At 33.5% G+C, this 14,455-nt stretch overlaps 1 protein-coding gene across 3 annotated transcripts; it reads left to right on the forward strand.

Annotated features, from left to right (window-relative positions):
- Positions 1-2,274: 2,274 nt before the first annotated feature.
- Positions 2,275-13,755, forward strand: LOC143192385 (facilitated trehalose transporter Tret1). 3 transcript variants are annotated; one of them, XM_076397726.1, is made up of 5 exons: positions 2,275-2,384; positions 2,841-2,952; positions 8,903-9,053; positions 11,945-12,202; positions 12,690-13,753. In XM_076397726.1, the coding sequence occupies exons 1-5, from the start codon at positions 2,377-2,379 to the stop codon at positions 13,640-13,642; spliced, it is 1,482 nt and encodes a 493-aa protein (XP_076253841.1). In that variant the 5' UTR covers positions 2,275-2,376; the 3' UTR covers positions 13,643-13,753. The 3 variants fall into 3 exon arrangements, with proteins under 3 accessions (XP_076253841.1, XP_076253842.1, XP_076253843.1); XM_076397727.1 differs by lacking the exons at positions 2,275-2,384; positions 2,841-2,952 and adding an exon at positions 7,505-7,620; XM_076397728.1 differs by lacking the exons at positions 2,275-2,384; positions 2,841-2,952 and having other exon boundaries at positions 8,917-9,049; positions 12,690-13,755.
- Positions 13,756-14,455: the final 700 nt, after the last annotated feature.

The following is a 14,455-nucleotide window of genomic DNA, read 5'->3' on the forward strand; positions in this document are numbered from 1 at the left end:
CTATAACAAAAACTGAATAAAACAAAGGTTTTGAAACTTATCGTGCCTCTTAATAAGTCAGTAAATTAAATGAATACTTCTAATACACAATACACAAAAAAATTGATAAAAATGAATTTCGCGTGTTGATAAAATATTGCCTTTTGAAGGGAAAAAATACAGTTGAAGCAAAAACTTGGCTTAGTGTCAAGTTTCCGGACACTGCCCCAGGAAAATCAACCATCAAGGCTGGGTATGCTAAGTTTAAACGTGGTTAAATGAGCACCGAGGTCGGTGAAGCCAGTGGACGTCCAAAATGGACTGACTGTTTGTTACTGTTTGTTACTGACAAAAACATTAAAAAAATGTCACAAAATGATTTTGAATGACCGTAAGCTAAAATTGAATCAAATAGAGACTCTAAAGATATCATTTGAACGTGTGCATCATATCATTTACGAATATTTGGGTATGAGAAAGCTCTGTGCAAAGTGAGTGCCGCGCGAGCTAATTTTTTACCAAAAACAACGACGAGCTGATGATTCGGAGCAATGTTTGAAGATGATCAAGCGTAATAAACCCGAATTTTTGCGTTGATATGTGAAAATGGATGAAACATGGCTCCATTATTAAACTCCGAAGTCCAATCGATAGTCCGAGTGGACTGCACACGATGAACCCGCTCCAAAGCGTGGGAAAACCCAACAGTCGACTGGCAAGTTTATGGCGTCTGTATTTTGGGATACGCATGGAATAATTTTCATTGACTACCTTGAAAAAGGAAGGACTATCAACAGCGACTATTACATAGGGTTATTGGATTGTTTGAAGAACGAAATCGCCGCATTAGAAGAAAAAGAAAGTGTTGCTTCACCAAGACTATACACCGTGTCACAAGTCAGTGAAAAAGATGGCAAAAATCCATGAATTTTATTCTCCAGATCTGGCCCCCAGCGGCGATTTCCTGCTTTCAGATCTCAAAAAATTGCTCGCTGGAAAGAAATGTTCGTTGAATGAAGAGATGATCGCCAAAACTGAGACCTATTTTGAAGCAAAGGACAAATCGTACTACAGAAATGGTATCGAAAAGTTGGAGGGAGGCTACAATCAGTGTATCACCCTTGAAGGGAGTCATGTTGAATAAAAAAAATGTTTTACTACGGTAGGCCGGGGACTGTTCAATTGACCTGTTATAGCTAGATACCTAGATTTAAGTTAATGTAAAGACAAATTGTCGATTAATCGGTAAAGACTAGTAACAATATCACTACATAGTATAAAACAAAGTCGCCTTTTCTGTCCCTATATCCTTATGTGCGCTTAAATCTTTAAAACTACGCAACGGATTTTGATGCGGTTTTTTTCAATAGATAGAGTGATTCAAGAGGAAGGTTTATATGTATAATACATGCATAATATACTAAGGCAACATTGCTAATTTTAGAGGTTTCTAACGTGATGTCGTAAATTAACCTATTTTTTTAGGCTTATTTAGCAATTAGCAAAAACGCTGCCTAACCCTACGAGTTAGATCAAATTAGTGTACTACAGTATTGTACACCATAAAAAGGTCTACAAAAAAGTCCGGGATGGTATATGTTTATCGTTTAGGGATAACCCACATTAACCATTTTTATTGTTTACTTTTTACGTGAGAAAATGGCTTATTTACGAAGCTATTTTAAGCAATACGGCATTAATCCTTATCGAATTAAGTACCTTAAATACAGTGTGCAATTAATATAGATCAATATGGTTCCTTACAGCATGTAAATTAAAAATGTTGTAATGTAATAAAAATTGTATGAATTTAGATATTCCAAAGATAGCAGGAAATCTTCATAGTAAGTATAGGGGAAGAGGAATTGTTTTACTCCAAATTTAATACGTGCAGGCCAAGGGCAGTAATGAATGAACCAAAAATACTGGATCGATTTTAATCATGTTTTCATTGAGTGACATAGGCATATATATTTTATGCCCGTGCAAAGTCGGAGCGGGCCGCTATGTGTTTATATACAACGTTCATATTTTTTCTGTAGTGTATTTAATTTAGTATCAGCATTGCACCCGTGCGAAGCCGGGCCGGGTCGCTAGTAATAAATAAATTTAAAAAAACATTTCAACATTAAACTCTTATTGAAAAACCCTGTATTACAATCGTGTTATGGAAGTCTTCCGATGATTCTACATCTATTTAAAAACATATCCTGTCGCCCACTCGCTATCTCCACCGATTCGGGCTGCCAATGTTGACTGAGAATTTCTCCTTCCATCCGTCTTATTCATCGAGCGGCAAACAAGAAAAGCATGGTTTCAGTTGGGTGGTATTAACAAGGTAAATGTCCAATTCTTACCATGCAAATCAAAGTTATATAAAACAACATACCGCAGAAAATGATCCAGTAAGTATCAATATATAATTATCGATATTTATTACCAAGTTCACCAACACTTTCATATTATTTAAGGCTAATGTACAAGGTTGATAATGCCATTTTAAACGGATTATGAATATTTATGCGAATTGCGTAATAAATAACAGATAAAAAGACAAACATTGCTTAACTCTATCTAATGATGACGTAAAATTATTTAATCATTAATATAAAAATTATCATGCAAACTATATAAAAATTGTTAATATTTGACAACGTTACTAACGAAAAGTGAAATAAAAAATTCTGGTTAAAGTTCCGATGGATAGTCGGGAACTTTCTCCGTGTTCAATTTTTGCGAAATAATTATTCGTTTGTTGTCGTAACTGTTGGCTGGTTTCAGTTACTTAACATTTTTATTTTTATAAAAATAACAGCCAGAAAGAATTTTCGCTTCGATCTCATTAACATGTATGTCTGCAGGTTTCGTTTGTTCGATATTTTACGTGGTTGGTGGATAGATAAGGACAGTGATTCCGGTGGAAACAATCATGGTAATAGTGATGGAGATATTAGATCGACTTTTCTCAAGCAGGTGAGTTTTCGTTTGTTTACAATAAAGTTTTCAATATGAACGGTGGAGTGTTGAGAAGTAATTTAGTAGGCCTAATAATGCAAAAGATATATTGGTTCATTAAATATCAGGCCTATAAATAAATTTTAAAGGATTTATAACAGATGGTGTTACTGTGTATTAAAATACATTTATAACCTAATTTACAGTGAAGCTTCAGCCTGAAAAGTCAAGGCTGTTAACTTTTCAGTATCCGTTATTTCTTCAAAGTGTCAACAGAAATTATGGGGATCGCTATCAATTACAATTGATGTGTTTGAGTCCAGCTCTGCATGAAAAACGGCAGGATTATGAGCGAAGACACAAAAATGTTATTCTTCAGCATGACAACATTCGACCACATGTTGTAAAATCGGTAATATCATACTTGGAAACATTAAAATGGAAAGTGCTACTCCTTCCTTCACATTCTCCAGACCTTGTTCTTTCTGATTACTACTTATTCCGACATATGGAGAGAATATTCTGCCAAATGCAATAGAAAGCCAATTAATTACGATTTATAGGAGATGATAATCTTCAATAATACTACATCCTTTGTAGCAGCTATGATGGTTCACTATTTAATTATAAGGAATGTCAGAGTTACCCTAGTTTATAACCTCCAAACCCACCAAATCTGGTAATATGTGACTTTTTTTAAATATTTGTAAAAGAAAAGATTCATATGTTTTTAAATCCTAGTTTGATGAATGGGTTCTTGTTTGTATTTTGATAATTTTTTCATTTTAAGAAATTATTTATTGAGGAATATTGGTATAATATATATTAATCAAAATATTTTCCATCTTTTCTACAACGTTTCGCCATCATTTTGGTAATATGGCGACACCGTGTCGAAAGAACAATATTGGTTGTTTAGCTATCCAATTGTCGACCCATTTTCTAACTTTTTATTCGCATATAAACGCGTTAGAACAGTTGTTTTATTAACTGTTAATGTACCTGAAAGTTATTTGAGACTTTATGGTTGTAGACACTGTGTACATTGAATAACTCAGTAATTTTAAACGGACAATGTGTATATAGAGTTGTCAAGATCACCGTGCCGACTTGGTGGCGCAGTGGTAAAGGCGATGGGACGGTCGTCCTACCGTTGCGATAGCCTGGGGTTCGAATCCCGCTGGGACATGGTCGTAAATTTATGTTTGTGATTGTTTAAAATTTGTGAATCTTCTAGGCAAGAAGAAGTAAAATCCGACAAGGAATATATATGATCCCAGTTACGCCAGTAACCAGCCTGGGTAAGACCGGATGTCGTCTGGGATGATTTCTAAAGCTGGTCACTCGCCAGTCGGTAGGCTTAATGCTGAGGACCGTGGTTCGGAGCCCACGTTAAACTTTAGGCCCAGTCCAGATACACCCATAGTTGGTAAAAGGAGACTTTAAAATATTTATTTAAAAAAACCACCGAACTTAACAGTTATTAACCGACTTCAAAAAAGGAGGAGGTCATTGTATGTTCGCTGATTTCTCGGTCAATTATGGACCGATTTTCAAAATTCTTTTTTATTCGAAGGGGTGCACTTCCGAAGTCCCATTGGAATCAAATTAGGATCTGATAGAGGGAAGGGGGAAAATCGAAGAAAAACTTCAAATTTTAAAGGCACGTGTATAATGTTAGTGCTAAGTAATTCAGTGTAGAAGTCAGTCAGTTTGCTTTTTCAACACTAACCATATCATATGAGACGTCGTAGAAATCTAGTAGGCAACTGTTTCTTTGTTGTAATGGTTAGAACGTTCAGCTCACACGCGGAGGTCGTGGATTCGATTCCCTAGAGAACAGTAACTTTTTTTGTTCTAGTTTGATTGCAACATTTGTCAAATCACCTAGACTAGGTAGCGGATCCCAGGACCTGAAACATTCCTTATTCTAAATCATCGTTTATTCCTATGTTACCTCAATACGAACTGTACTTTTACTTGGACTATCTATTGTAATACTTAATAAAATAACTGTGTAATTTATTGAGTATAAATATCTAACACTAAAAAGAGAAAAATAAAATATTTTTTACCACAAATTGAACCGACAAAGAATAAATAAGGAACCCATTATAAAGTAAAAAATAATTTAATAAAAAAAAACGTTTTAAAATAAAATACGTACATAACAATCGCTGTAATAATTAAATAAAAATGAACAAAAACTTATTTATCCTATTTACTACGTATATTTTATATTCTACTATATATACACCATTTAGCTTAATGCCTACCTAAACGTATTTAACTATTTATAAAATACAAGTAGTAGATGTAGTAGAGGTTAAGTTTTTTGTTTATTTTTGTTTAGTTATTGCAACTATTGTTAGGTACATATTTTATTTTAAAACTTTTTTTTGTGTTAAAAACCTAAGTCTGATTATTTTTTAATTTTTAGTGAATCCCTTATTTATTTTTTAAGGTCGGTTCAATTTTTTTTAAATATATATATTTTTTTAATATGTCGTATTTTCACCAATAAATATTGTTAATCAAATTATATATAAGCACTTAATAGTACAAAGACTGATAATATTTGGAAACGGTTCTTTTCTTATTAAAATTTAAAATTAATATAAATGGTTATATTTTGTGAAAATAAAATCATTAAAATAACTTCGTTGGAATAGAAATATCCGACTTATAATTATAATTGCTACAACATTCTCGGATTACTTAAGTATATGTTGCATTTAGGTCTACTGGACTTAAATTGATGTTTCTTAGGGGCCGGAAAATGTAACGCACATGACCTCATTTAAAATTACGTTCAACATTCGGGAATTAATGAATTTTAAAAGAATCAGTTCCTTTTTGGGCCATTCTGTAACAATTTGAAAATATGAGGATTAATTTTTCTGGCTCTTAATCTCTAATTATCAATCTCAAAGTTTAATGACTGAAATATTCCTTTTCCTTGTAAAAGTGAAAGTGGTTACGAAACTATTACGTAAAATTAATCATCAATAGTATAATTAAAACAAAAATCAAACCGTAATTATATTAGAAGCCTTCCGGTGTATAATTAATTAATAAAATATAGTTAATTGGAATTATGTATAAGTTTCCACGTAACAAAAATGGTTTTTGTTCTTTTATTTAAACCTTTGCTTGCGATAGAACATGAAAAAAGTAAATATATCTTCATGTTAAAACAGCATATTAAAATTTGGTATTCATGGTTTATTTATCAATATCTAATTTTGATAAAAACCAATTGTATCGAATATCAAAGTATAAAAAAAATCTATAGATCGATTATGCACTCCATTAACTATTTACCAAAATTATCGATTATATATATTAATGAAAAACAGTATCAGTTGATATCTTTTTATTAAAATTTTATTAAAATTAAATAAGGAGAATTTAATAATATTGCTATACGAGAGCAGTATGATAAGTACCATGATCAAAAATTAGTGAGACTTCAGTATATTTATGTTTAATACAATGTCATGTAGTCTTCGGAAAACTCCGTGTGAAGTCCATTCGGATGACTGTCGATTGGACTTGTTGGAGCCATGTTTCATCCATTGTCACATACCGACGCAAAAATTTGGGTTTATTACGCTTGATCATCTTCAAACACTACTCCGAATCATCAATTCGTTGTTTTTTGGTCAAAAGTGAGCTCGCGCGGCACCCACTTTACACAGAGCTTTCTCGTACCCAAATATTCGTTAATGATATGATCTACGATATGATAATATGATTAAATGTTTTCGTCGGCAACAACCCCTTTTGGCGTCCACTGCATTCACCGTCTTCGGTGCTCATTTCACCACGTCTAAACTTAGCATACCAATTCTTGATGCTTGATTTTCCTGGGGCAGTGTCCGGAAACTCGACATCAAGCCAGGATTTTGCTTCAACTGTATTTTTTTCCTTCAAAAAACAATATTTTATCTATACGCGAAATTCCTTTTTATCAATTTTTTTCACAATAACAAAAGTTCCGACAGCTGTCCAATTTATACACGCATCTTTTGAGGGTTAGGGCTAACTAAAAAAACATATAGATTTAATTATAGTAGCGCCATCTATGTGTCAGGCCGGTGACTTTTCAATTGACCTGTTTTGTTAGTGTTATCCAAGTTGCAGCACTTCGGTATTAACGATTATAATATGATGCCAGATAAGTTATTTATGAATCTCATGACTATCAAGGTATGATTAAAAAGGTATATAATGCAATTAAATACATAACTAATATTCCTTGTCGTCGGTAAAATCCCATATATCTCTAAAACAATTCTTCAGTGAAGGCACGTCAAGTCAATAGCTTGGTTCAGTTTTTTGTCGAGAAATTTCTCATATTTTGTAATGACGAAATGATTGTATTGCCCAAAAGAAAAAAATAGCGATAAAATGAAAACAACAAAATAACTTTTGCCACCAGTCAATTATTTCATAACGAACAACACAATAGTTAAATTTCACTATTTTCTTATCACTATACAACAATATTTAGATAATGTTATCGGATATGAAGAACATTTAAATCAGTTTAGTACTCAAAAGAACAAAAGATCATAAAAGTGTTAAAGATAAAAAAGATAGCACTTTTTCTCCTCGGAATGTAATTTCATTAGACCTACGTTCACTGAATAACGCGTCGACATGTCAACAAAACTAAATGAGGTGAGGGATATTCTACTATTCATGTATTATTGTTTTATTTTATTATGCATAGTGTTTTGTAATACATCACACAGGTATCAGTCCAAATAACTAATACAATAACACGAACATTAAGTGGTGGAAAAAAGGTTCCAAGACGATTAGTTCAAGTCGAGTTCATTCAGAGATGCTTTTTATCATTAATTTAATTCATTCAAAGTAATTTCGATTAACAACGAAAATCATTATCACTTTTAATCTAAACGATAGATGGCCATGAAATCTTAACATTTTTAACTCTACAAGAAATTATTAGTATTCCTATAATAACATTTTTTAAATTGTACCTTCTCCATATTAAATGTTTATATAATCATTCAAATTTAAAAAAAACACAGTTGGTAATACTTTTAAAGTCATCTATGACGTGAGTTGGCTGTCTTATTGAATAGGCTATTGGAATTAATTTTATTATTTGTCTTTAATGGTTTGTTATTATGTTCAACTTTATGGTTGTTCAGCCAAAGCAATAGAAATATTATACAAATTTCCAAAGCAAAGTACTGCGAGATACTGCGTTGATACTCTTTAATACATTCAATCAATCTACCAAGAAATATTAGGAACTACGTCCAAAGATATGAATAAATAGTGATTGCTTAGTCAAAATGTTATAGAGAGGAAAACCATTTGGTATAGTTCAGTGAAGTTATAAGTAAAATTCAATGTAAATTAAAAATAATCATTTAGATGTTAAGCCCAAAGTTAAGCAAATTATGATAAAACAAATATCTTAATAGTGTTAAGTTATTACTTTGCTATAATTATAATTTTGCTTATAATTATGAAATAATATAAAGCAATTAATGAATAATAAGCAAAAGAGTTTTTGTGAATTACTGTAGTTCATTTATGAATCACATTACTATGGTATACCATAAATAATAGAATTATTAAACCTATAACCTTGTATTAAAGTGAAACTTGTTGAATATTATCCATTTTTGTCTTTATTCTAATTTTTTGAGGAATAACTGTGTTAACATTTTGAATAAAACTCCAAAAGTGAGAAGCGTTTTTGCAACATCTGACAACTAATATCATTACCATAAAAGCCATGAACTTTCAAATATTTTAACAGTGGAAAACGATTGTCGTCTCAACCATGATCTTGAGAAATCATTGAACCTCGACTTAGAGGTAAAACTCGGCCCCTAACACACATTTTTCAACTGTTTTCTAATAAAAATCAGAACCCATATTAAACGTTATTGTTTCTTAATTACAACAAGCTTGTTTTTAGTGTTTTGCTGCCTGTGGTCCTTTACTCCTCACGGTCGTGAGTGGCATGACATTTGGTTATTCGGCAGTGCTGATTCCTCAACTACAAACAGTCAACAACACAAATTCTACCAATGTTATTCGAATCAACCGGGAGGAAGCTTCTTGGGTAGGTAAGAGAATATATTATCCTATTTATTTTATTTGTTTTAACGACTTAAAAAAACAAAAGTACAATTAAAATGAGATTTATTAAAACACAAAAGATATCAACTTTCCGACAACAACAATATTAATTAATAATATTATAATGTATATTAATTAATATATTATTAATCAATATACATTATATAAGATGATCCATATTTGATAGTTATTTAAATATTTCTCCTCTGTAAGAATGATACATTTTACTTTTGATCCAACAATTGGATGTATATAATTTTATTAAAATAATATTTATCTATTTATTTATATATTATAGATCCATCAGTCTCCGGGGTTATTTAGGGTCTATTTACAAATATACAATATACAACACATTTACAGTATTAGTTATCACTTAAAGTATACAATGTTATTACAAGTATGTTGTAAGATGACAAGTAAAATATATAAAAGCATACAGATGCATGAATGCTACAGTACAACGGTCGCACTACCAATGACAGTGATAAGGATACAAGATACAAAAATGTAAAGTAACATGCACGATATTACATAGATGCACACTATTATATTTTTAGTAATAGTCCTTTTACGGTTAGAAAATTAATCAGCTTGTCCAATTTCTTCAGTCTAAGACACTGGTCCATCGTCTCTCGCAGGTTGACCAACCTTGTTTTTGTGAGTTGTATCTTCGGCATTCCATTGGTATGTGTTTGGTTGACAGTGAGGAACCACATTTGACGCACAGTGGTGGACGCATGTTGGTGTTGTTAAGGCCCTAATAATACTCTTTTTTCACCTCTCAAAGCTTTTTGTTTTCTGTTAAATCCCATTTGAGTTGGTCTAGATGTCTTAAGATTCTAGTAGAGTGGTGCTTCATGTATCTTTTCAGGAGAAAAGATATCCTAGATAAGCATTTCTAGCGCGTGTAAAGGTAGATATGATTGGAGGCAGTTTAAGAAGCTCATTGATTCGGAGGCGATAACTAATCGTTTGTCTTGCACATCTTGTACTGAGGTGAGGGCCCTACTGATATAGGGCAAACAGTTCAGTCGTCAATACACTCGATGAAACGGGGAGCCTGAAGTGTCCTTCCTCTTAATGCTGCCCCCACGTAGTCATTGCTCTTGGAGCCGTCTGAGAATATGAAAAGGTGTTCAGGATATTTCTCAGTTTTATATTGATTGAATTCTCAAATTGAATCAGAATTATCCAGTGGTAGACTCCTCATGGAGAGATCGACAGTCACCTGTGACAGTCGCCACGGAGGCAATCTATCGTCGGAGGTGTATATCGGTGGAAAAATCAGCGATAAGTGACTACAAACTGCATCGAATCTATTATTAAAATAATAAATCCACAAAACTTATTGTCAACCTCTTATATTTGACATAAAACAATCATATTCACTAATCTGATGAAATTTACATCTCATCAGCTATTAAATTAGCTTAAAACACTTTTTATGTAACGTGTAATTGCACCACACATAAATTACGGACGTTGGAACTTGCAAGTTCAATACCAACACAGCCTGATTATCTAGTTTTATGCGATTATATACAAGGAAAGTTGTCTGAATAAAAGAACCAGTTCTGGGTAAGGATAGTAACGTCACTATCAAATGAAAGAATGAATGGCGACCTAGTATATTTATCTAATATTTAAGGAAAAGAAAGCGAAGAATTTGCTTTTACTTTTCAAACCATAAGAGACGACGTTTCTGTTCTATGGTCACGAGAAAATTTCTCCTATGCATTCACCTGGTTTTGTTTAGACTTTATATTATAGAAAAGAATATTCGTACAATGTTAAAGAAATATTGACAGATACATTCTGCTGTATTAATATACGAAACTTTACTATCGCCGGCTTGGTGGCGCAGTGGTAAATACTGGGGCATGGTCATAAATTTATATTTGTGATTGTTTAAAATTTGTGGTTTGGGTTTGAGTGTAAAATCCGGCACCAGGCTGGGTAAGACCGGATGTATTCTGGGATGATTTCTAAAGTTGGTCACTCGCCAGTCGGTAGGCTTAATGCTGAGGACCGTGGTTCGGAACCGACGTTAAACTGTAGGTCCAGTCCAGATAAAATACACAGTTGGTAAAAAGATATTTTAAAATATATTAAAAAAAACTTTTCTATCGACTGTTTCAGTCGCAATTTTTGGTTCGACTGATTTTACTTCTTTTTACCAGTGACTGCTTCAGTCGACTGTTTTTAGTCGCTATTTTCGGTCCGACTGATTTTGTTACTATTTACTGTCGCCTGTTTCAGTCGTGTACTTTTAGTTACTACTTTTGGTTCTACTAGTTTCATTCGACTGATTTTTAACGTTCTGTCTGCTGGCTCTGTCGTCCTAGCCGCGACCTTGACAAAAATGTATCCAATTTATGCTTACATAGATATGTAATGTATATAGTTTTATAATTTTTTGGTAATTTGCTTGTAAATAACAATACATCGTATATTAACAGACCAGAATTTTGGAACGAAATTTTTCAAGATTGTTAATGTAATAGGGTAAGAAGATTAAAATTGTGCCATATAAACAGGCAATAATGGGTAATATTTCGATTACTTTCTCGATTTTTGTTCAAAAATATTTCTGTTCAATTAAATAAAGCATTTACTTTACATCTCCGTCTCGCTTATATTACCCTTGGAAAATATTAGCACATATTAACTGCTCCCTACAATTGTCTCGGTCCTTTCCTCCCTCACAATTTATACAGCAAAAGGTTCGTACATCTTCGTCTGACATCAAAAATGGATAAAAACATTCGAACCGTGCATTCAAAATAGTAATTACTATTTTCAGTCGCTAGCTTTTTGACTATCGACTGTTTCGACTGTTTTCGGTTCTCAGCGCTAATTACAATAAATGTTTCAGCTTCACTTGCGGTACTACCCATGGCAGCAGGAACGTTAATTGGCGGAATACTCATACAGAAATATGGCAGAAAAACCACCCACCTGATAATGTGTTTACCATTTTCCGTCGGCTGGGTCGTCATGTACTTCGCCTTTAATCTGGAGATGTTGCTAACAGGAAGATTCATCACTGGACTCTGTTCGGGTATCTTGACTCCAGCCACCGGGGTGTACATCGGTGAGACCAGCGAACCGAAATATAGAGGAGTTCTACTAGGTAATATTTGTTGATAAAGAGTGGAAAATCTATAATGGAAAGAGAGAATGGCCATCTCCTGTTGTGTTAGTTGTGAGAGTGTTGGTGTTGGTCGACGATTTCAATAGGCATCACGTGATTAACCTCTGACGTCATATACTGTGTTGCCACGTCACAAAAAAATAATCAAATCAATAAAATCACAATGATACCAGTATCTATTTAAAAAATATAACACTTTAAAAACAACATGCTTTATTCAAACAAATATAATAAACCATAAATTACATAAATACGAGTATCGTCCCTAATAATTTTGCCACAATAAATAAAAAATAAATAAATAAAATTATATCTTGGATACCAATAAATTTCAGCTAGTTGTTAACTATTTGCCCGCTGGAAACAATATTTATTACTACTTTTTACTAACAGATGGCCACCGCATTGCTAACTACACTTTATTTTCAATCAAAAACAGTGGTTTGATTAATCGCTTTTCCAACAGGTGGCGTAGCTTTAAGTGTATCAATGGGTTTACTCTTATCGCACTTGATCGGGACCTTCTTCACGTGGCAAACCACTGCCCTGATCACCAGCACCATACCCATACTCAGTTTGTTCCTGATGCTGTTGGTTCCCGAGTCACCGGCGTGGTTGATACAGAAAGGTCGTACCGATACCGCGACCAGAGCGTTCGAGTGGTTGAGAGGAAGATCCGAAGATGCCAACCGAGAACTGCAAGAAATGCTGGCGAGACAGAAGAACATGGAAAATAACCATGACGACAATGGCTTAAAGGAGATGTTAAGGAAGGAGTTCCTGAAGCCCATGGGTTTGTTGATAGTGTTCTTCATCACGTCCCAGTGGACTGGCGTAAACGCTGTTAATTTTTACTCGGTGACATTGATGAAACAAACGTTGGACAATGTTAACGAGTACTTGGCGACATTCGTTATCGACTGTATCCGTCTGGGAGCCTCGATAGTGTCCTGCGTCTTACTCAGGAGGCTCGGTAGAAGACCACTGATCCTCACCGGGGGTTTAGGCACTATCTTATCGCTATTCACCCTCTCAGCGTTTATATACATCACCAAATACCTGTCTGTTTCCTCCCGAACAATCTCCATCATCCCTCTACTTTCCCTGGTGGTGTACACCTTCTTTGTAACAGCCGGCTTCGTTTCCTTGCCGTGGAACTTACTGGGCGAGTTGATCCCCTTGAAACAGCGAAGCACAGGTAGTGGAGTGGCGTCCTGCATCGCCTACTTGTCCATTTTCAGCGTGGTTAAGACCATGCCCGAAATGTTCGAGGTCATCGGACCGGAAGGTACCTTTTTGGTCTACGGAATGATGGGGCTCATAGGTACGGTGTTCATATATTGTTGCTTGCCAGAGACGAGAGGGAAGACGTTGGATGAAATCGAGGAGTACTTTTCAGGAGCAACTGAAAAAAGATGATGCCTACCAATTGTTTTAGATTAGAGTGAGATGTATATATGTTATTTAATTTCTTTTAATTTTAACGTGTTTTAATAGAAATAAAGTTTGTTTCAAAAAAATTAAAATAAAAGTTCAGTGAAGACACTTTAGCTTCAAAAAGAACTATTGAATTTCTGACGAAAAGTTCCCTCTAGTCCAAAAACTATTCTTTGATTGTTGATTCTTAAGCTAAGTTCACTATGCAGACACTATGGCATCACATGATTAACACATTTTATTGACCAATAAAAATTTATTAAAAAACATTTAAACATATAGACATTATATAACATAATAAATAAAATTATAAACAAACTATATATATATATATATATATATATATATATATATATATATATATATATATATATATATATATTGCTGCATACACATTTCTTTAATGTTAATAGTTCAGTAGTATGTATTAAATTTCTATGTTTTTATTCATTTGGACACATCAACATCTACAGCCGTCTAATAAAACAGACAATGCACATTATAGAGGACCAAAATCGTCGAATATAGTATCAATTGTACACCAGTTTGTAAAAATTAAAATACCTCTCAAACTCGAAACAGATTCTTCCTTCTCATTTTATCCGAGCTAAAAAGAAATAGAATTACTACAACGGAATCAGCTTTTAAAATCCGCTTGGGGTGGTTTTGGTAGGATATTTTACCAAATGCCTGTAAAATTCTTCGAAACAGTGATAACAATTAGAGGTTGCAAACCAAAAGTCAGATTTGATGCGGCAACATTGCAGCTTCTTGACGTCATAAATTTTGATGAAG

Source organism: Rhynchophorus ferrugineus, unplaced genomic scaffold, assembly GCF_030347505.1.
Source record: "Rhynchophorus ferrugineus isolate W39M unplaced genomic scaffold, kcgeb_rfMv2 rfM3, whole genome shotgun sequence".
Lineage (NCBI taxonomy): Eukaryota > Metazoa > Arthropoda > Insecta > Coleoptera > Curculionidae > Rhynchophorus > Rhynchophorus ferrugineus.

What these genes read in the sequence shown, in the direction of transcription:
- LOC143192385 (XM_076397726.1), top strand. An exon ending in GATCGACTTTTCTCAAGCAG is followed by an intron (nt 2,953 to 8,902) that starts GTGAGTTTTCGT and finishes GCTTGTTTTTAG; the next exon opens with TGTTTTGCTGCCTGTGGTCC. An exon ending in GGAGGAAGCTTCTTGGGTAG is followed by an intron (nt 9,054 to 11,944) that starts GTAAGAGAATAT and finishes TAAATGTTTCAG; the next exon opens with CTTCACTTGCGGTACTACCC.